Genomic DNA, 21,805 nt, shown 5'->3' on the forward strand with positions numbered 1-21,805 from the left:
TATAAAATCTGAAGGAAGAAATTGTTCTGTTACTTGAAGGACATTGACTATGACTTTGTTACCAATATTTCTAATGAAGGGTGGAAGACAGATTTCAGGTTTCATAATTACCATTGCAATGAGTTTTTTTGCATATGAAATGTAAATGTATGTTAAATCTTTTCAAACAAGGCCTTCCCATCTCTACAAGCAAGCAAAAGAAAACAGGCTTTGTCATTTTCCTTTGCTGAAAGGTGAAATTATTTCTAGTAAAATGATTAAAAGTACACTTATTTAGATTCCTTAATTTTGCAATTTATATAAGCAAATTTTAAGACGTCAAGAACCGGTTTTCAATACCATTAGCTCACCATTTAGCGCAGAAGCTGATTTAGCTCCAGAGGACATAACTCCGAGCAAAGAGAAGCTCCAGTCAGTACTTCCACAGGAGTCTTATAGGTGCCAGAAGCTGTAATTCTACACTTTAAAAAATGTGCTACTGTTCACACTATTTGTGTACACATACATCTGTTCTTCTTCTTCTTTGTTCTCATTTTACATGTTGGAGGGTTCAGATCAGTAATCCTATATCTGAGATGAACCGCGCAATGGTTTCCAGATCAGGCAGTTCTCCAAATAACTTTGGTTCTATAGGAGGGATTTGGGGCCAGAGTCCTATTCGGGTCTCTGATTTAGTATGCACCATTGAAGGACATGGTTAGCATTCTCTGGTAATGCTCCAAAAGGGCAAGTTTCGCTCGACCCGACATTTAACTTCCGGAACATATGTTGTCTCATCCAGTGAACAAGCATTATATTTTGGGTGGGGGAAATTAAACAAGTATAATTACTGGTCGATTTTGACTGACTGTAATTTGACAGCAGTCACAAGGGTAACAACTAGTAAGCTAGTTCCACAGTTCCGGAACATTATGCACGAGTGTAAAAAGTAAAATACTGCACATTAAGTACAACTGTATATTATTGGGGTTATTGTAATATAAAAAGACAACAGCAATTAAAAAAAATTATTAATTGATTTAAAAAATTGCTAACTCTTCCTGTAATTCCTTAACTTTGAGTGTGGTAAAAAAAAACGTGAATATGTGTAACTATGAATTAAAAGTTAGCTAGAGTATCTTTCTAAGTTGGATATACATATGCGGCCCGCCATTCCCAAATTTAAAGAAATGCGGCCCTTATCCAAAAAGGTTGCCCACCCCTGGTCTAAAATATTATGATGTCGGATTTTCACTATCTTTTTAGCTTACACGATCTAAACAGGGCAGACGGACATTCCACACATAACTAATAGCATCTTTTCCCCTTTTGGGGGCCGCTAAAGATGAACACCAACTTCAATGTCCTCGAATTTTAACAAGTTTTATTAGTACTTTAAAAATGTTTTTTTTTTAATTTGCAAGTTATAAATACTAACTAAAATAGTTCACAAAAATCATTCCTTTGCTTGCATACCTCTATAGCAATATCACTCAATTGTAATAAAAAAAAGAAAACTGTAATTCATTAATTATAAATAAAAATAGGTCTACTTTGTAAAACTAATTAGATCTTCGAACAAAAAAATAAGTCACAGATATTATTGAATGAATTAAATGTATTAACTTAATATATGATACATTGGTCTTTCTTTCTTCAAACAGTACAATTTTTAAGGATAAATTATTGAACAAGTTTAATAAATTCATTCTATTGATAAATTCAATAATTATCATCAATAGGAATGGTTAAACATTTACATCACTATATAAGTAAGAAAAGCAAAGGTATTGGTTTGATCACAAACAATGTTCTTAATCAATACAACACATTACTTTATCCATATTGAGTGTTCTTTATTAATCAAAAATAATTTTCAATCAAATCACATTCAAGTGGGCAAAAATCAAATGACTTATGATGCAGTGACAGTGGATGAAGATATTTGAGCAATGATAACAACTACAAGTGCTGCTGTTGATTCAATTCACTGTATGCCATAAACTAGAAAAGGTCCAAGTTCAAACCCCAATTGATAGGGGGAAAACAACCATCAGACAGGTTTTTCAGCACCTAAGAGTTGCCATAAAAATGTACACTAACACATACACTAACACAGAGAGAAGTTGAATGCAATGGGCTTCATACCAATTTTTCAAAATGTTTTGTCTGAATTAAAGCATGTAGGACATCAGCCAATGCTACACTGAGCTTATATAAAAAAATGTAAGAAAATATTCATTAAGTTTTCTTTTTAACCAATTCCTTTTCCCATGCGTAAATACAAATTGGGCAGGTTATTGGTAATGAATAAATAAAAGAAGAAAACAGCTCACAGGTCATGAAAAATATAAAGGCCAACAAGTTGATGTACCACACTATTCTATCATTTCTTGCACACTTTACGAAGCATAGATGTCAGAAATATCACTGATCTGTAGTAACTGTTCACTAAGCCATTACTACAAACTTTTAATAATATATCCATCAGCATTAAAGTTTATATGCCAAATTTGTGTGTGTGCAGGATTTTAAAAACTTAAGTATTTTCAGCAACACATTAGAATTAATCAAAGTGTAATTACAAAACAAAACAAAAAAACACCCAAAACTTTGCAATGTAGACCAATGATAGTCCATAGCCATTTTATGTCTACAGAACTTCTAAACATTTTTGTTTAAACTCTTTATTAATATGTCTTATTTATCCCAGCTGTGAAACACAATTTGGTTCATCATCCACACTTGAGAACAAATATTTCAACAATTACAATGAATCTGATTTTATGTCACACACATGCTTTGAGACAGCAACAAGGCACAAAAATATATACAACTGGTACAAATCTTTAGAACCAAGGGTAAAGGACACTTCTGAGTGTAATGTTTGTAGAATAGAAACATTCAGAAATGTTATTCTATTTGATCACAAATAAACAAAACAAAAACAAATTGAACTTTGTGGTAAAAGTTTTAAATTGTGCTTTCCTCTAGTCTCCAAAATAAACTTTGCTGGAGATGAGAGACTGTAAACAAGGTGAGTGACTTAGTACCAAGAAGGTCATCTAATTACCAGTCATGAAGCCAAAGTCCTCAAAAAAGCCTTTAGGTTCCTCAGATTCCTGTGAAGAAAAAAGGTCAAGACATGTTGATAACAATCAAGACAACAGATAATAAATTCAATACTATCATTTCAACAACAGGTCCTTGTCTTAAATAACAGTCAAGAGGTCATTTGATTCAATACAATCATCTTAACAAATGGTCCATGTCACGACATCAGTCATTTAATGCAATACAATCATTTCAGTAAACTGCTTTAAAAATGTTTTATAAGCTTTCATTAAACTCTGATCTTATTGGTAAATTGATAATGAAACAAAAACTGCTGCAAGTCAAATTGTTAATGAGGGAAACATGCCATACAGAGCTAACTAGGCTATAATTCAAAACAATTCATAATTATTATAATCTTATGTGATAAATTGGAAGGTAATGAAAACACTTAAGTTTGAATATATTTTTTAATATAATTAAACATCTCCAATAATACATTAGAAAAATGTAAATACTTACCAGCTCCAATTTATTTTAAAAAATGTGCATAAATATATTTTTAAGTTTACTAACTATAAAGAAACAAGAAACACAGAATGGTGAAAAGATCAAGCTATCAAGATATGCTCTTTGGTCTGTTTTTACAAAGAATTAGAATAATGTAATAAACTAAGTCAACGCAATCAGGAATCAATAGACTTCCCTTTAGGACATTATGTCACACCCAGACAGGTAGTTAACACAAAACAAAAACACACAATGATGTAATAGAAACAATATCACAACACAAAATATCACAATCTTGCTTACAAAAGTTCCTATCACACTTAATGAAGCCCATGGTCTAGCACACTATCCCACTGCTTGTCAAGTGGTCCACACCAATAGCACCATAATAAGACAATGAGACAAAAACGTTTGACTAAGAATGACTAAGTCAAGAAATCTTTCAACTAACTGGATTTATAAATCAAATATAAGAAAACATGCAACTTAAATAAGCTGGTTTAGCCACAAAGCATATCATCACCATTGCTGCTTGCAATAAAATAAATACTGTCTCACAATCTTAACAAAGAGTTGATCAAAGTGTACAGATGCTGAGTGTTGCAGGCCAAAGAATGACCTTCTGATGTCAGCAAGTAAAATGACTTGTGTGGGCTACATAGTCAAACACATTGACATGATTGATGAGTATCAATAAACAAGACAAAGCTGGGCCATGCTGTTAATTGGGCAAATTATTCATTCATTTCCACATGCATTTGGTTAAACTAGGAGGAAATAAATATCAATTGCATAATAGTGGGGTTTTTTTTAGTTGGCATATTATCTGTTTTGAATTGTAAACAAGCATTAGGATGTAAATAACTAACAACTTGATATGTACGAGGTACAAACAAAGAGAACTTCTGATCCAATGTGGGTTGCTGAATGGACAAACTAATTAATAAGAGCAAAGTAGTTTAAATGTTATTATATAGCTTGAAACTTTATTTTAGTTTTATATTAGTCTTATTAAACACTGATATCTTCAAATCTAGCAAAGATAATGAACTAATTAACATTATAATTAAATTATACAAACAATATTCTTTCTTTACCAACCTTTTCTTAGGATGAAGTTAAACTGACAGGTTAATTCAAAGCATTTTTCTACGGTCTAATTCAAAGCATGTCTTTGGTTTGAGATAATAAACTACACACACAGAAACTAAAACTGATTGAAACTTTAAAGAATCTATTTTTCAAGTGTTGTTGCTTGTTTTGATTTTTTTTACAAAGACAACTTTGTTGATACATTGGTTTCAAAAAGACTGAAAACAATTCATCACAAGCCTTTTATGAGTCACTTTGTAAGTTGTGGCATAAGGCTATTTTAGCATCAAAGCCACTTTTAACATAGAGGCAGACAGCCAGGATTTTTAAAAAATGTTTTTTAACCCACAGGTAAAAATATTTATGTGTATAAATGCTCACTGTCTTTGATAAGCTTATTAATACAAATATAATAAAACTTCAGGTTTAGAATGTTTACAAAACCAAATTTAATGTCCACATTTTGACTTAAAGTTCATTACATATTTATAAAGTCCACAAATGTACATAAGTTTATACACACTGACACATAAACAGAAACTAAAAAAAAAACAAAAAACATTTTTGTAACAAAATAAAAAAATGCACAGTAACTAAACTGTTTGGTGTTAACAAAATCAAAAAGTCATGGAATGAAAATCACATTTTCAACATAATAATGCCTCTGTAGTCATGTTGGAGCTAATTGTCATTGAAGATATGCTTGACTGTTTAAAAAAATAGCCACTCCTTTACTGTCCCTTATAAAAACAAGCTTAACCATTCTAAAATGAGTTATGGTTTTTCTTTCTCTCTACCTTCCCCAGCAGAAATATGACATCACCTTCTATAAAAAAAAAATGACAATCATTTTGACTTCTAATCAATGAATTAGGACCACTTTTGTAATCAGTACTTAAATTAGCACATTAGAACTGTCTCTTATGTTACACTTTATACTGAAAAAAACAACAACAACATTTTGGTTTCAGGATAGGAATAAGAACTAGAAAGTATTAAAAAAAAAACAAAAAAACAAAAGTAAATTCTATTGAAAAAAAAAAATAATAATTTACGAGACGAAGAGTTCACTTGTAACAAGGTATATTGCAGGGGATCTGTTCCTAGTGACACTCAGTCAGCACAAATTATTGATGTCCATTTTTTTAAACAACTAGAACCTTAAATAAATACTTCAGAAATAACTGAACTTGCATGTTAGACTCCTGGAATGATTTGAGGATACTGATACAGGGCTAAAGATTTTCTTTAAAACATTATAAATCAAAACACACACGCAAAAGATGAAAAAAAACCTGTAGCAACTCTGAATACAAAAATTGCCAGGGTACACAACCAAAACTCTAATTTACTTTGAATATCTTAAAGTAAATACAAAATACAGCAACTAAAACATACAAGCTTCTTATTGTGCTGTTAAGAAAACAGGCAAGGATGTCATTAAAACATATAACAGAAAAGTAATGGAATTGCTTACCTGTAGTCTATGCAAAATACAATAGTCAACATGGCATTACAAATACAATTAATCAATTTTAAGGTCTAGACTCAAGCCAATACAAAATAGCCACCAATCTCGACAGTTAATGTTGGTTTTTTTTTTCTATCATTGTTTTCTAAGGTACAGATGTTTTCTTTTGTACTATGTTCCACCCTGCAGGAGATTTGTAGAAAGGAATGCTTTTATATTTTATGAAGAAGGACATCCTTAGCTGCTCATCATTTAGTATGATCCAAATGTTCATAGTACATTTATGTCCTCCCCTTTTTGTTTATTACAAAATAATATCCCCATGAACTTTGAGTCCAGTTTATCAAGACATATAATAATAGGTTGAAATACAAATGACATTTACTTGTACAGAAATATTTTGACTTTTAAATAAAACTATCACTTAATCTCATGACAAGCAGTATACAAAATATATTTTATCAATGAACAGTATTGTTACAAGACAAACCCAATCAATCTGATTACTACCAAACATTGTGTCATAGAAATAAACCAAGATGAATGAATTCAGTCAGTCATGCAATGCAGTTAGGATGAAGGGAGTGGAAGGTGCAGTGCTGAACAGGAAAACTTTAGCCTAAGCCATGGTCCTCGAAGAATCCCTGTGGAGTTTCCTCCTAGTGGACAGAGGATAAAAAAATACAGAAATTGAAACAAAGAAAGTAAGATATGAGACAGGGTGTTGTTCTGATGAGGAGTGAATTGCTAATAAGAAAATTGAAAAGAGTGTTGTTCTGTTGAGGAGTGAATTGCTGTTAAGAAAATTAAAGAGTGTTGTTCTGTTAAGGAGTGAATAGCTGTATAACTGAACTGAGTGTTGTGCTGTTGTGTAGCAAGTGAAGATACACTGAGCCATTCAATACTAAAACATGAAGATTCAAGTAATTGTAAAGAAAAAAAAACAACAACTAAATAAATAATAAAAGGAATCCGCTCTTCAAGATTTGTTAAATACTTTACAAGCAAAATTGTAGTCAAGTATACTTAAATACTAAAAAAAATGAAAAATTATAATATATGTCATTGAAAAAAAAAAAAAAAAAAATGTGTCTACTAAAGTAGCTGTTAAAAATGCAGGATACATACAAAAAAAAAAACCTACTGTTTATTTCTTTCCTTTTACCATAAAACTCAAAAGTAACTAATTTCAAATATTGTAATTCAAATATTTTATAATAATTTTTTTATTACAATAACATACCCTTTTGCCTAGTTAAAAACAAAAAATAGGTTGTAAATATTAATTGCAATAATTAATTAACAAATACAATGCGATCCAATTTTAAACTTTACTTATTTGTATCAATATTTAAACACAAAACAAAATTACTAGTATTAAAGAGAACTTCAGCTGAAAAGAGTGCAGAAACAAAAAAAAAAGCATGTAGAAAATGTTCAACACTTGAAAGACATGCAACCAAAGTGAACAGTGAAGGAATAGTGAGAAAAAAAAGAAAGGCTGCTGCCAGTACTTAACACACAGCTGTAAAATCAAGTTTATTTATATATGAGCACCTCCTTGTAAAGCATATCAGTAGATTGATTTAAAAGTTTTCTGCACTTAGAAATGCAACTCTCCAAATTACCTCTAGAGGAAAGTAAAAAATGAAAGACCTTTTGCTGGTTGATAAAAAAAACAAAACAAGTAAAATATAAGAAACTAGTCGACCTGCGCATAGCATACGCCTCTTTTTTGCATTGCCGGCCTTAAGATCTCCTGAAATTGCAAAGTATACAAAAAATCCTGGAAATCTCCAGAAATTATTAAATCTTTTGATAACTCATACAAATCTCCTGAAAAATATAGACAAAATTGTCATTTTGGGGTGTCATACAATATGGAAAACGCCAATCCTATGCGCGATAAAAAAAATGGCACTATGCAATACCCATACTTGTGGAATCTAGTGAAAGAAGCTTCTCGCACCTCAAATTAATGAAGAATTACTTGAGATCTACAATTCTTGCATGATCTATGTAGGAAACAGAATTCTTATATGATATATTGTATGACTTCGCCAAACAAAAAGCTCGTGTAGTAATTCTGTGCGTAGTAAAGAATGAATAAAATGCAAAGACGAATACAATAAAATTTCATTACAATACAATACAGTTTCTAATACAAACTCTAAATTTTCACTCATTATACTAATACATATCCCTACTCAAACTGGGCCCCACAATGGTTAAGTCCACTACTTCTCCCCCCCCCCTTTTTTTTTCACCTCTAAAATTACTTGGGGTAACTCTAGTCTGTCCGACTTTCAGAAATAAAAGAGTTATCTTTCCATTACTTGGTGTCCAAACTCTTGAGCCATGAAGAGAATTATATATGTAAAGTTAACCCACGGCGTAAGATACCCGCTATTTTGCATAGGCCACTACAACCTATGTGACCGCAGTGAACCCCACACTTTCATAGGACCCGCGCTAATTCTAGGTGTAAATTATTAAATCAACCCATTTTATAACTTATAACAGATTTCCCGCTGCCGCCTGATTTACCATTCAATATGGGAAACGCCAATCCTACGCACGGTATGCATTATGCATTACCCGTAATTTTATAATCTGGTGACAGAAGCTTCTCGCACCTCGAACTATGAAGAATTACTTAGGGTCAACAAGTTATATATATTGATACTTTTTTTAAAAAGACAATCCTCATTTAGGAAGCTGATGACTATGTTAAAATTCAACGTTAATAAGAGGATTCGTTAAAAAAAAAAAAAAAAAAATTATTTCCCAGATCTAACTAAATTTAATGTCATTTAGGAAAGTTTGGTAAAGTTAGAAGTGAAAGCCAGCCAAGTATTGAAAGGGAATGAATCCAACACAGATTCCCAGGTAATGAAGAATTTCAATGAAATGAAAAGCAAAATTGTATCCACTCAAACATAGTAACATATATAAAGTAATAGAAATAGAGTTTACAAATTAAAATTAAAAAAAAAATTTCATAATCAATGATTATATATAAGGGTATTTAAATTTAAAAAAAAAATGCGAAAACTGATACACACTTTCTCCAAAAAGTTTCTTCTATGTCTTATATGAAAAAGAAATATTTTGAATAACAGTGCCATAAATATACAAATGTTAAATGTATTATTAAGCTAAAGAAAATAGGCCTTAATAATTCCATCATATTTTTACTTTACTTAAGTCAATGCTGTATTTGTTCATCACATTTCAATGATGCATCCTCAAAAATTAACAGCTATTGACTCCATAACTGCAGCCTCATTGTAAAGGGCCTACTGTTTAGACTACACTAGATAAACAGGTGCCAAAAGAATTACTCATTAAATTTGTCAAATAAATATTATATTTTACCACTTTACTTGATTTTAAATATTTTCATTGTTGAATATTTTTTCCTTGGACATTATTTGTACAGCATTGCAGATGAGATTATTCGAGTGGATAATTGTTTATTGGTACCTAATAACATATGAAAATATCTGTTTAAAATACCTAAACAATAACTTAACTGTGTGCTATTAAGGTATACTTTATAATTTTAACATTAATTTTTAAAATTCTTAGAAGATTCTTGTAGAGACCCTAAATGTATTTTTTTAAACTGAAGGTAACTTTAGGAAACTTTTTGAGGAAATGCATTACCAATTTTCTAAAAGTATATTTGGGGGACATCAAAGTCCTCTTTTCAAATACAATACAATGCAAATGCTTCAAAATAATACCAAAAGCAAACACAAATGATCAAACTGGATTAAAATAATGTAAGATTTCAATTGACTAGAAATAAACAGTTACCCAAACACAGGCTTGTGATGAATCTATAAAACACTTTGAAGGAATTTGACTTGAAAAATAGAATCAGCTCGAATCATACCTTAAACAGGTATTCAACAATTTTAATTCAAGTAACTTACATGAACATTAGACCAAAAAAGTCAATCTCAACTAGTGTGTGCATGATTGTATAAATTAATTGAGTTGATACTTCTAAAATAGTAATAATTAGTTTCGCAAGACAAGTTTTCAACAAGGCAACCTTTTTTTTTTTTCAATTTATATTTCACTTGAGAACAGTATTACAGGAGAGAGTTTGTGTGACACACAAAGTAACAACAAACTATCAGGTTTGCAACAAGGCAAGCTTATTAAATTAATATTTCACTTGAGAACAGTATTACTGGGGAGAGTGTTTGTGTGACACACAAAATAACAACAAACTATCAGATCTAACATACCAAGTAAAGTGTATATTAATGACTTCAAAACAAAAGAATGATTTCTTTTCTGATATACCACCATACATGTATTAACCTATTATTATCTCAGTATGTCCTATAAAAACCTTTTATTCATATCATTATAGTAAATGTTCATTACAATATTTAGAGTTGAATAGGCCATTTAGGAGCCCTTACAAGGTTAGATATTATATATATAGCTCCTGCTTCGTGTTAGAAGATGAGCATATTTCTCATATCCTATGGACTCAAAGATGACTGTAAAGTCCAATCCTCTAGGTATTATATGTCAGTGCTTAATACGTCTTGGGAGCCCTAAGCTATAATTTATGTAATCTGTAGATAAATCCAGCCCTGTAATTGTTAGATAAGCCCATTAGACTGATTTGAGCCAAGCTGTATGAAGTTGTAGACAAAATTTTATTGTTCTTTAAAAAAAAATGAAACTTGTTGAACTTTAAAGAAAATCTATTTATTAATTCTGCTAAGCAGCAAAAGTGAAGGGAATATTCTTAGTTTATATTTGATACATGTATTAAAAATGTATTTGAAAAATTAGTATATATATATGTTTATACAAATAGAAGTAGCTGAGCATGCTCATACCTTTTTTTTTTTTTTTTTACATTTTTATATATTTATTTATGTATTGTTGCTAACATGCGTCTTATAAAAAAGCTAGTGCAGTTTCATTTACTTTTTAAATACAAATAAAACAGCAAAGATCAAAATGATCTTTTATATATAATTTGAAAATAATAAAAATTGTGTAAAATTGAAATTTACAAAAAAAAAAAAAAAAAAAAAATTCCAATGCTGAACACAAGATGCAAGTAAAATGTATAACTTTCCCGATACCTGACCTACATAATGCATGAGGTAAAAATAGGGCAACCAATGCTAGTACAGGCCATATTCTTTAAGGGCTATTTCAACTGCTTCATCCTTTCAAAAGAAAGAAAGAAAAAAAAGGAGGGAAAAATATATGCAAACAAAGGAAGAAAAAATGTATTAGTATTAGAGTTTCCATTTTAGAATTCTTTTGAAAACATTATATCTATAAGTAAGATCATTGGAAACGAATATTTTTCAATATCAATTTTTCCCCCCCAATAAACTGCAATAATTAAACTATGACAACTTCATAATTAGCTCATTAAAATATTTTTCAGATTTCTAATTTTACCAGTACTAGATTCGAAATTTCAAGTAGAGAAATGAATCATAATTAGGCCATATGTGGATAGAAGCTTGACTGGAGCTGCATTGTGCCTGCTGAATGCCTAAAAAAGGCAGCATGAAAACCTCCTCCCAGATAACCCCCCACAGACACACACTGAGCATTTTCTAGCATGAACTATGTGTCGTGCGCATCTTGTTTGGTATTTTCGTTTGAGCACCATAAGGTTTTATTAGTTCTGTTCCTAGGGATGCGCTATATTGGTGTCATTGTTCTCTTGTTGTGCCTTGAGATGAGTCTCTTTGTGTGTCTCTTGGTGTGCCTTGAGATTGAGTTCTCTGTGTGGTGCTCTTCCCCAGTATTGGGTAAGTTAGTTTATTTTACTATCTTCTACATGTCGTAGATCTAAAATCGTTTCTGTTATAATCGTGAGAATGGCGGTATCAAAGGAGTGTGTATTTTTCTTATCTAGGGAGGCAGGCTAGGGACTCTGCTGGAGTCAAGTCTGAGTTGTAGGCTTGGTAGTTGACTATTGCCCGTTGGCGTTGGGTTGGCGTTGTGAGGCCTGATTGAATATGGCACTGAGATTAAGGTGTGCTATAGTCCTTGGAATGTAATTTCATGGATGCAAGCAACAGAGCCCCGTTTTGCCTGCAAGGGGGGGTCGGCAATCCTAAAAAACCTGCAAACATGATGCCTCTTATACTTCTCAACATAAATATATATATATATATATAAATATATATATATATATATATATATATGTCTTTAAATACAAACTATAAATTCTAAGCTTTTAAGCTTTTACTTAAATTACTATAATCTACATGTATGTTTAAACATACATTTCATTTATATATATATATAATATGCACATAGATAGGCCTACCTACTACCACTATATTAGTATAAATCAAACTTTGTAGCACCTATGTTAAAAGTTAACTCTATTTCAAATAAAAGATCTAATAGATCTAAATATTTATTGGCTGACAGAGTAGTCAGTAGATCTTACCAAATTTAGAACTAGTTAACTGGATCTTCTAACTAATAGTAGCTTAGAGTACTTAGACTGATTTTTATACTAGATATCTAGATCTAGTCAAGATGTCATTTTAATTATATGATAATAGTAACAGAGTAGATCCATCAATTTACACCTATCTATGTTTAGGTATAATAAAGAAACTAGTAAGTATTAAGTTAATTAAGTATTATAGATCTAGACATACAATAGTCTAAGTCTAGACTTTAACTTGTCTAGGAATAGAGTGTCACTAGAGCTACTATTTAACTAGATATTAGATTTTCTCTAGATTTAGTTCCAGATCTTGAAGTTAGATCTATATACACACTAATCTAGTAATGCTAGATCATAGAAGTGAGCCCTGTCTCCCTAGCTAGAATCATCTACTAGATCTAGAGTCTTGCCTTTTTAAAAATAAGTTTTTTTATTATTAGATCTAGAATCTAGATTTAATTAGATCTAGACTTTACTAGTAGAATATTATATCTGATAATAGATTATAATACTAAAGTAATAGATACGATCTACTTTTGATCTATGCTGCTTCTGCCCAGGGACTAGACCTAGTCAGGCTAGTTGTAGATCGTAACTGTAAGATTCTAACTAATTATTCCAATTATCTAGATCTAATAGTTAATACTCATTGAATTGATATCGATCTATCATTATCATCCACTGAGACGTCTGAGATGATCTATCGACTATTTAATTATACCACTGCCACTACTAGTCTAGTGAAGTCTAGTGCACTAGCTAGCCTGACTAGTCTAGTCCCTGGATATAATTAAATCTAGATCTAATAATAAAAAACTTATTTTAAAAAAGGCAAGACTAGAATTGACTAGATCTAGTTCTATATTATTATATAAGTTTTAAAACTATCGTTACTATCATCGTCATCATTCATACGCCGATACGGCGACGATAATTATGATACGGTACGGTAAATTCGCATTTTCGGGTAAATACTAAATACGTTCAACTTCTAAAATCATTTTAAAATGTAGAAATATATCAAGAATCTAGATCTCTAGACTAGATCTAGCCTCTAGGTCTGGTTTAAATTTTTATGCCGGCAGATCAAACTTATTAGAATTAGATATACTTTCTAGATGTAACTTAAACGTCTCAGGCCGGGGTCATACGGATTTGTTTCTAGCTTTTGTTTACGTTTTTTTGGATACAAAACGAAAGTTCGGAAATAGCGCATGCGCCGTAACTTAAGAATTGTAACTTCCTGACTTTCTTTGAATTCGACTTATTAAGTTTTAGTTTTAAAGTACAAAACGTGAATGTAAAAAAAAAAAAAAAGTCCGATACTGAGCCGGCAATCAGTCGGACTGGCGTTTGCCGGCAACCTTTTTTTTTTAACTTCGATTTTGCCGGCATGCCGGCTATAGCCGGCGATCTTGCACCCATGTGTAATTTGTAATTGCTATTGATAATTATTCCTAATGTATGCCTCATAATATCATATATCATTAACTCATTAAACCTTTGTTGTTATATGCAATATTGTTATTCACTAGTATACGTTAATATGTGGTTTATTCGTTCCTGGATATTTATTGCATAAATTGATTGCTAGACTGCAAGGGGTGCCCAGGCAGACGAGCCAAGGCTAAATTATAACCCCAGCATAAAGTTAATAAACACTTTTCAGGTGGGGAGCCCGGCGCAGTATATCATACCCTAGATGAGCGCGAGGACAAAACCCACCTGACACTATACAAAAGTAATTTTTAAAAAAAAGCATCTTTGTTAGTCAAAAATATTTTTTGAATTAATCTATTAACAATACTAGTCTTCCAAGTTTCCACCCTTGCATTTTATTATCTATCTTTAATTCAATAGATGCTAAGTATACAAGTAATAAATAGCTTCAGTTTGAATTTAAACTTTTTCACCTTAACAACAGAAAGTGGAATAGAGAAAAAAAAAAAAAAAAAGCACCAACACATGTCAAGAGAACAGACTGAAGTTCACCGATTGTATTAAATCATGATTTTCTGTTTCAATCCTAACTTGTTTTTTGTCTCCATTTATTGACATTGACAATGCTTTTTTTTTTAATAAGATTTTTAAGAAACTATATATCACAATATTTACCCAATGAGATATATATATGAAACTAAAATATCTATATTTATAAGAGTCACTCATTCTGTATGAAGAAGAAATGCAAAACAAATATAATAATATTTTAGGTTGTGGTTAGTGTGTATAAAGGATAAGAATGAAATAATACAATTTCTTTAATTATGTTTTCCTAACAAATTTTCCTGATGATTTACAAGACTTGTTCTATAAAAAACACAGTCATGTGTACAATAGTAACAGTACAAGGTATTAATCGACATAAACAGGAAATTGATGTATTGCTAGAAAAATGTCAGGCATTGAACACAACATTGTTATCAAGACTGACATTTCCATGGAGAGACAATGATGGCCTAAACTGACAAGAGTGAGAATAGCAAGTGTCAGTTCATGATGCTGTTGGACAACACACAAAAACTGTACAAAGTGAGCTGCTTGCATAAGAACAAACAAAAAAAACACCACACAAATATTTAGATATACCAAATGGTGAGAGCGAAATGTGAACAACAGGGAAAAACGAGGGCTCACGTTTAAAGCTTGGGTTTATATCAACCCATATTCTACAAGGATTTCTTGAAGAGCTTCATCCTTTAAAAAAATAAAAAGAGTAACTAAAAAAAAAAAAAAAAAAAGACAGAAAAGAAGACAAAAAAAAAAGTTTCATTTAAAGAAAAATGTGTCTGTCTTTTGACTTACCTGTCTGCATAAATGTTATTAGTAACATGTGATCCTTATATAGTATTTAGTACCTTCCTATGACTAAGTTAGACATTCACTACAGGTTTTATACTAGAAACTAAAAAAAGTTTAATGTTAAATTTAAATCATTTTGTATATTATTTAAACAATTGTTGTAAGTACAGCATTTATAATTGAAATTACTTTCTGCACTCTAGTTTTGGTTGTACATGACTAAACAATCAATGGGTTGTGTTAATGGAATGATGTTAAGTGCTGAGATGGAGAGTTTGGAAAAACCAGAGCCAGGCTTGGAGACATGTTAATATGTGTGTCAGTAGGTCATACATGTGTTAAGTGCATTGGTCACCATCTAAACAAACAAAGTGGTTCATAGAGAAATATCAGTGCCTGCTTTCAGGGTTGATATTACCCTTTGAAATAATTTTTAAAGCAAATATTGCAAAATTTATTATAGAAAAATCTGAAGATGTATTAATTGCTGCTTACTTCTGCTCCTTATGGTCACTGATATTTCCAATATTAGTATCAAATAAAAAGTTGATGTCACCCCAATTATTAACTAATCTAATTCTATGAGTGCTAAATAAATAAATGTTTGGAATTAAAAGTGAAATATAGTCTTAGCAGCCTAAAAGGTAAAGAGCCTCTACAAAAAAAGTACTTTTTAAATTTTTGTTTAGAAAAGAATGAAGAACTAATTTTCAACCTATTATTAAGGTCTTTTGATTTCGTTTGATCATTGTCTAGTATGTGCTTCAAATCGGTATGTGTTTTCATATTACAAAACACTGGTTCTGAGTTTGAACCTAGAGGGGAAGTACCAGTAGTAATAATCTTTCAAGAAAATATGTTTGTAACATACAAAACAATCTATCATTAGCCATGAAGAAGACTGATTTCATATTCTATACTTACTGTATCAGGTAATAGAATGAGGTCATTTACCAACACACATTTTATAACAAATATTTTTAATGAGCAGCATATTTTTTTTTAACAAAGCTAACAAATGGTTAAGCAGTTTTAACATGTTCTTGAAGAATGGACATGCGAGTGGCTAGCACTGACAGCATTCTGATTTCTTTAGAATAGTCCTCATTATAATAAATTTCTTTAACTCTGGGCACATCCTCTAATGCTGGAAAATACAATCCTGAACAAGTTGCAGCTGTGAAATTCAAAACCACTCAGCTTAAACTGTTTTTCTGGAATTTACTTCAACAAAAAATAAGGTTTTCGATAGGACGCAGGAAAACACAAGTCTTAACATGAGATGACCAACAAGAGCAGCATTCTTCTAAATAGCCACCTACTACTTTTTTTACTTTAAATATTTCCTTTGCTTAGCTTATCATTGTGGTGTATAACCCGAAAAGTTAAGTGCAATATGAAAGGTAGTTTATGTTACAAAAAATATATTAGTATGACATGTAAGCATCCGTTATAACACATTGTATATTAGATTGTATGAGAAATATTTTACACAAGAGTCCGTCTCCATTAAGAAACATTATTGCATAAATAAATGCACCTCTGTTTAACAAAGTAAGACCTTTCCAAAAGAGAAACAAAAAGGACTTCATTTTTGGAAGCAGTGTCACTACACAAGAAGAAAATGTGCTTTAAAAAAAAAAAAAAGAAAGTTATAGGCTTTTATAGCTGGCTGGTGGATCAGCTTCAGCCATGGAGTGAGAAAATATCTGGAATATATATTCTGCTGTAAAGGGTCACTTACTGGTCACATAGTATAACCCATATAATCCACATCTTGAAAATCCATCTGTTGGATAAACTTAGTCCTGACTACGGGTATTGGTGGTTTGCATAGTAACAATTATCATGCTTCAGTGTTAATATATTTACAGTCCTTATACTGTGTTGTCAACAGACATTGAATAAATGTTGATAGTTCTAATTTATTAAAAAAAAAAAAAAGGATTTTCTGCCTATTCCACCATTACAGTCTTAAGTGCAATTCTGGTGGTTTCAAATTTAAGGCCCAAAATCTCAGCAAATAATTTATGACCCCCCTCCCCCCCCCCCAAAAAAATTTTTTTTTTTTTTATCAACAGTAAGCACACAACTTTTAGGGGGTAGTTTTATCTTCACAAAGCTATTTCTATAACTTTCTGTGTACTGGGGAATGTATTAATTTCAATCAAAAGTGTTGGAACACTTGAGAAAAAGGAAGTCCACAAATGGTTTAAATAAATTTTTTTAAAAGGCTGAAATTTATTGATTTCATGATCCAGTTACTCTCTTTTAGATTAGAATAACTATTTCATTTACTCTCTTTTAGATTAGAATAACTATTTCATTTACTCTTTTAGATTACAGTAACTATTTCATTTAATCTTTAATTATATTCAAGGGCTAAAAAAAAAATATTTTTAATCTCTTTTTCATTCTATCAGTTTTACAAAAATGTAAGAACCATTGTTTATTAGTATCATTAGTTTTGATTGTAAAATGAAATGTATGCAGTTGAGTTTGTTAATAATTTGTTTATACATTAATTTCTTAATTATATCAAATTATTATGTCATAAATAAAATAAAGGTTATTTCTCTAAAAAAAAAAAAAATTGCTTCAAATTTAAACACCCATTTAAGAAGTAATAAATGCCAAGTTTGCTATAAATTTGTTCACTCCCTACCTCAATAGTAATCACAATTAGACGAGGTTAAAATTTCAATGTATTTGAAGCCTCCCACACAAATGGTGAAGATGTCATTATTTTTGCAGCTAACATGTTGACTCACTAACCATGTATTTTATTGAGAGGCCACCTCACCTTAAAGCTACTCAAAACTAGATTTGCTTCTCAAACACAAATAAATGTCCCGTGTTCTATACAAATCAAAAGATGTTACTGTGCCATTGTCAAACCCCAAACCTGTGCATCACATTTGACTGAAAGGTTTAATCATCATGCACAGGTTAAGTGCTCATTACATTCTATCTACAAACCTCCTGGAGTAAATCCTGGGCTGCAATGGCTTTAAGAACATTTTTCTTGCTGGTCTCTTGCACTTCCCCCCCTAACAGAAACTCATCCAACATGAAGTAGGCCTTCTCAAAATTGAAGATGATGTCAAGTTCACACACCTGCACATTGCAAGAAACCAATCAATAAGTAAATAAAATCCATTTCAATGAAGTCTAGGATATAGCTGCATGACCATTACACACATTTTGTAAATTTTCCACAATGTAAAATTTTGATAATTTTTGTTTTAACAACAAAAGAGAAATGTAACAGTAAAAACAGTGCTGTGATTGACTACAAGGACAATAGAGGAAAAGAGCGTTGATGGCAGAACAGGAAACCAGTTAGGAAGGATGCTTGAACAGGCACTCTAGTCCAGTTCAGAGTCAGCATATATATTTATATATCTTCTTTGGGCAACCACAACAGAGAGGACAAGGAAACAGTAGATCTCTATCTCTGAAAATGTTAAATATTATAAGGGGACAAGGTTTTGAAAAAGAGATCTCGTTCATGGCCAGGATCAGGCTATTCCTAGAATGGGGACAAGGAGATCCTTAGACACACTGCTGACTTCCTTTCATGTGCTACAAAGGACAAAGTATCACATAGCCAGGATCAGGCTATTCCTAGTATGGGGACAAGGAGACCCTTAGACACATTGCCAACTTCCTTTCATGTGCTACAAAGGACAAAGTATCACATAGCCAGGATCAGGCTATTCCTAGTATGAGAACAAGGAGACCCTTAGACACACTGCTGACTTCCTTTCATGTGCTATAAAGGACAAAGTCTCACATGGCCAGGATCAGGCTATTCCTAGTATGGGAACAAGGAGACCCTTAGACACATTGCCAACTTCCTTTCATGTGCTATAAAAGACAAAGTCTCAGCACAGTCACAAGAAAGAATGGTTTCTGATTGTGATTGACGTACCAACATGTTAAAGTGTATGTACTGTCTCACCTTTCTTCACATTTTTTTTTATAATAAAACTATTTAAAAACATGACAATATGTAGATACTTACACTTCCAAAATATTTGTCTAAAAGTTCTACATAGCGATGAATAACTTCAAGTGTGAGTAACTCATTGTCATCATTTTCAATTGCACAACAGAAATACAAACTGGCATATCTATTGATAAGAAGTAGAAAGAAGTTTCAAAATAGAATTTATAAAGATCATAAAAACTATTTTTATATCATTATCTATTTGTACAAGAACACGCTAGTGAAAGTGGACTATTTGAAAATCATAATCCTTTCTAAGCGCAGAAAAGACTAAATCCAGGGGTATCACAGTACCAAGATATTAATCTAAACATGGAATTTATGGGTAATATTTTAATCAGGCATTTCCTTGAAATGAAACTACAAAAAGTTGATAATCATGATTACAATTAAGCTAACGCTAAGAGTATGAGGTAGACTTTTTTTTTAAGTTTCACAAATAAATTTTCTTTTTTGCTAGCATGCCTGACACAGCCCTCAATTTAAAAAAAAATCATTTTAATCCTAAAATATTTCCACAAAAAAGTTGGCTTTAGATACTCAATATAGATATTATAAAAGATCTTCGCCAAACAGTTTATTATTGGAATAATTTGACCTCAAAAAAAAAAAAAATCATTCGTTACCTTTACCTAATTTACTTTAGATACCAAAAACCAAATAAATTGCTTTTCTTGTAAAAAGTTGACTAAAATAATTTTGTTGATAACACAATACATAAATATGACTTCTCTCCATGGGCGCCCATGAAAGAATAATAATATAGTAGTTAACATCTCAGGGGGTCATCAACTCATTTGATCCTTGAAAAAAGTTTAACAAAAAAGACAGTACTATCAATTATATTGTGCTGTAAAGTTGAAATGAAAAAAAAAATCACTTTTATTATGAAACCTTTAATGTTAAAATAGAACAATTATATTTTGGTAGTACTTTACCTTTTATAAACAATTTTTAAATCTTTCCATTCTAAAAAACTGCACATCTTTGGCTTTCGGGCTAAAACAAGTGCTATTAATTCTCTAGTTATCTTCTTCTTTGTCCTGTCTGGGTAGGCAGTGAACCATTTCTGGAGTCTTAGTTTGCCTTGTCGACTAAACAATAGCATAAACTGCATCTATTGAGATAACAATATAAGACACTACAACACTACAGAAATTACAAGCCAACAGATATAATTTACTTTATTTAGAGAAAACCTTGAGTTGAGACACCAACATCAACTCGTTAACAAAATCAAAGTACAAAACAGCAACCAAAATTTTAAAAACAGTAACTAAATAGATCTAAAGACTTATAAAGACTTATTTTATTAAATTTAATTAAAGATTAAAGTTGAACTTAACATCTCAATTTAATAAACAGACTAGATTATGACTAGATATTAGATTTAAGGAAGAATGTCAAATTTTAGCTTTGGTATTTCTATTTATATATCTCTAGAGACTAGCTACTATTTACTATAACAGTTATATAATTATTATAATACTAACTACTACTTTGAGTTTGAAGAGTGACTAGATCTAGATTCTAGATCTAGACTTAGACTTAGACAGACTAGACTGACTTGGAATAGCTAGAATCTAGACTAGACTAGTCTAGACTAGATAGAACTGTCAGTGTCACCAGACTGTCAGTGTCATTATTGTGACTTAGATCTAGATCAACTACTTACTTAGTCTTAGATTTACTTTTTTAGACTAGTTACTTAGCTCTACTAAACTCTACTTACTGAAGTTACTTTACTTTTTTACTACTAGATTACTAGATTAGATAGTTACTTAGTACATCTAATCTATCTAAGTATCTAGAATCTAGATCATCTGTACTTGTAACTTGTATCAAATTGACTATTTTACTATAAATAGTACTATTGAATACTATTGTACTAGATCTAGAATTTCTAGATTTACCTAGTTATAATAAGAGTAGCCTACTCAGCCTAGTCTACTGTTACCTGTATTGGCTGTAACTGTAACTTTTAAGTCTTTCTTAAGTCACTTAAGTTATTACTTATTAACTAACGAGTAACCTAAACACTAACAGTTTTAGTTTTAATTTTACAGTGTACTGTAACAGTGTAAGTCTGCACTGTGTGTAAGTGATAAGTCACAATAAGTGTAACGGACTGTAACCTACTCTGTATAAACTGTATTCAGTTATAATATATATAACTCAGGCTACTCAACTAACTTAGTGCCAGTGCTAAATCTATATAAATAATATAATATATATAGTAATTGATAGCTTAGACTATAATCTAGATCTAACAGCATACCATTTTATTTAAATAATGATATTTATAAATAAGAAGATAACTAAATAGGAAAAATACACTTGAAGACACAACAGTAAAGCCTGCCTGCTTTTACGTCACTTTGTAGGTAAGTCCGATTACCCAAAAGTAAAATCCGTATAA

The 21,805-nt window shown here is 31.0% G+C and overlaps 1 protein-coding gene across 11 annotated transcripts; it reads right to left on the reverse strand.

Moving 5' to 3' along the window:
* Nucleotides 1-1,577: 1,577 nt before the first annotated feature.
* On the reverse strand, nt 1,578-21,781 carry LOC106065610 (AP-1 complex subunit sigma-2-like). 11 transcript variants are annotated; one of them, XR_008774991.1, is made up of 7 exons: nt 21,665-21,781; nt 20,325-20,503; nt 19,402-19,510; nt 18,354-18,491; nt 11,239-11,316; nt 9,929-10,007; nt 5,061-6,765 (listed from the first exon to the last, which is right to left on the reverse strand). XR_008774991.1 is itself a non-coding variant. In XM_056012196.1 (6 exons), exons 1-5 carry the CDS (start codon nt 21,665-21,667, stop codon nt 11,272-11,274), a joined length of 474 nt encoding a protein of 157 aa, XP_055868171.1. In that variant the 5' UTR covers nt 21,668-21,781; the 3' UTR covers nt 1,578-3,101; nt 11,239-11,271. The 11 variants fall into 11 exon arrangements, 8 of the variants coding, with proteins under 8 accessions (XP_055868171.1, XP_055868172.1, XP_055868170.1 ...); XR_008774993.1 differs by having other exon boundaries at nt 11,235-11,316; XR_008774992.1 differs by having other exon boundaries at nt 11,230-11,316.
* Nucleotides 21,782-21,805: the final 24 nt, after the last annotated feature.

This window comes from Biomphalaria glabrata, chromosome 15 (assembly GCF_947242115.1).
Source record: "Biomphalaria glabrata chromosome 15, xgBioGlab47.1, whole genome shotgun sequence".
NCBI classification, from domain to species: Eukaryota; Metazoa; Mollusca; class Gastropoda; family Planorbidae; genus Biomphalaria; species Biomphalaria glabrata.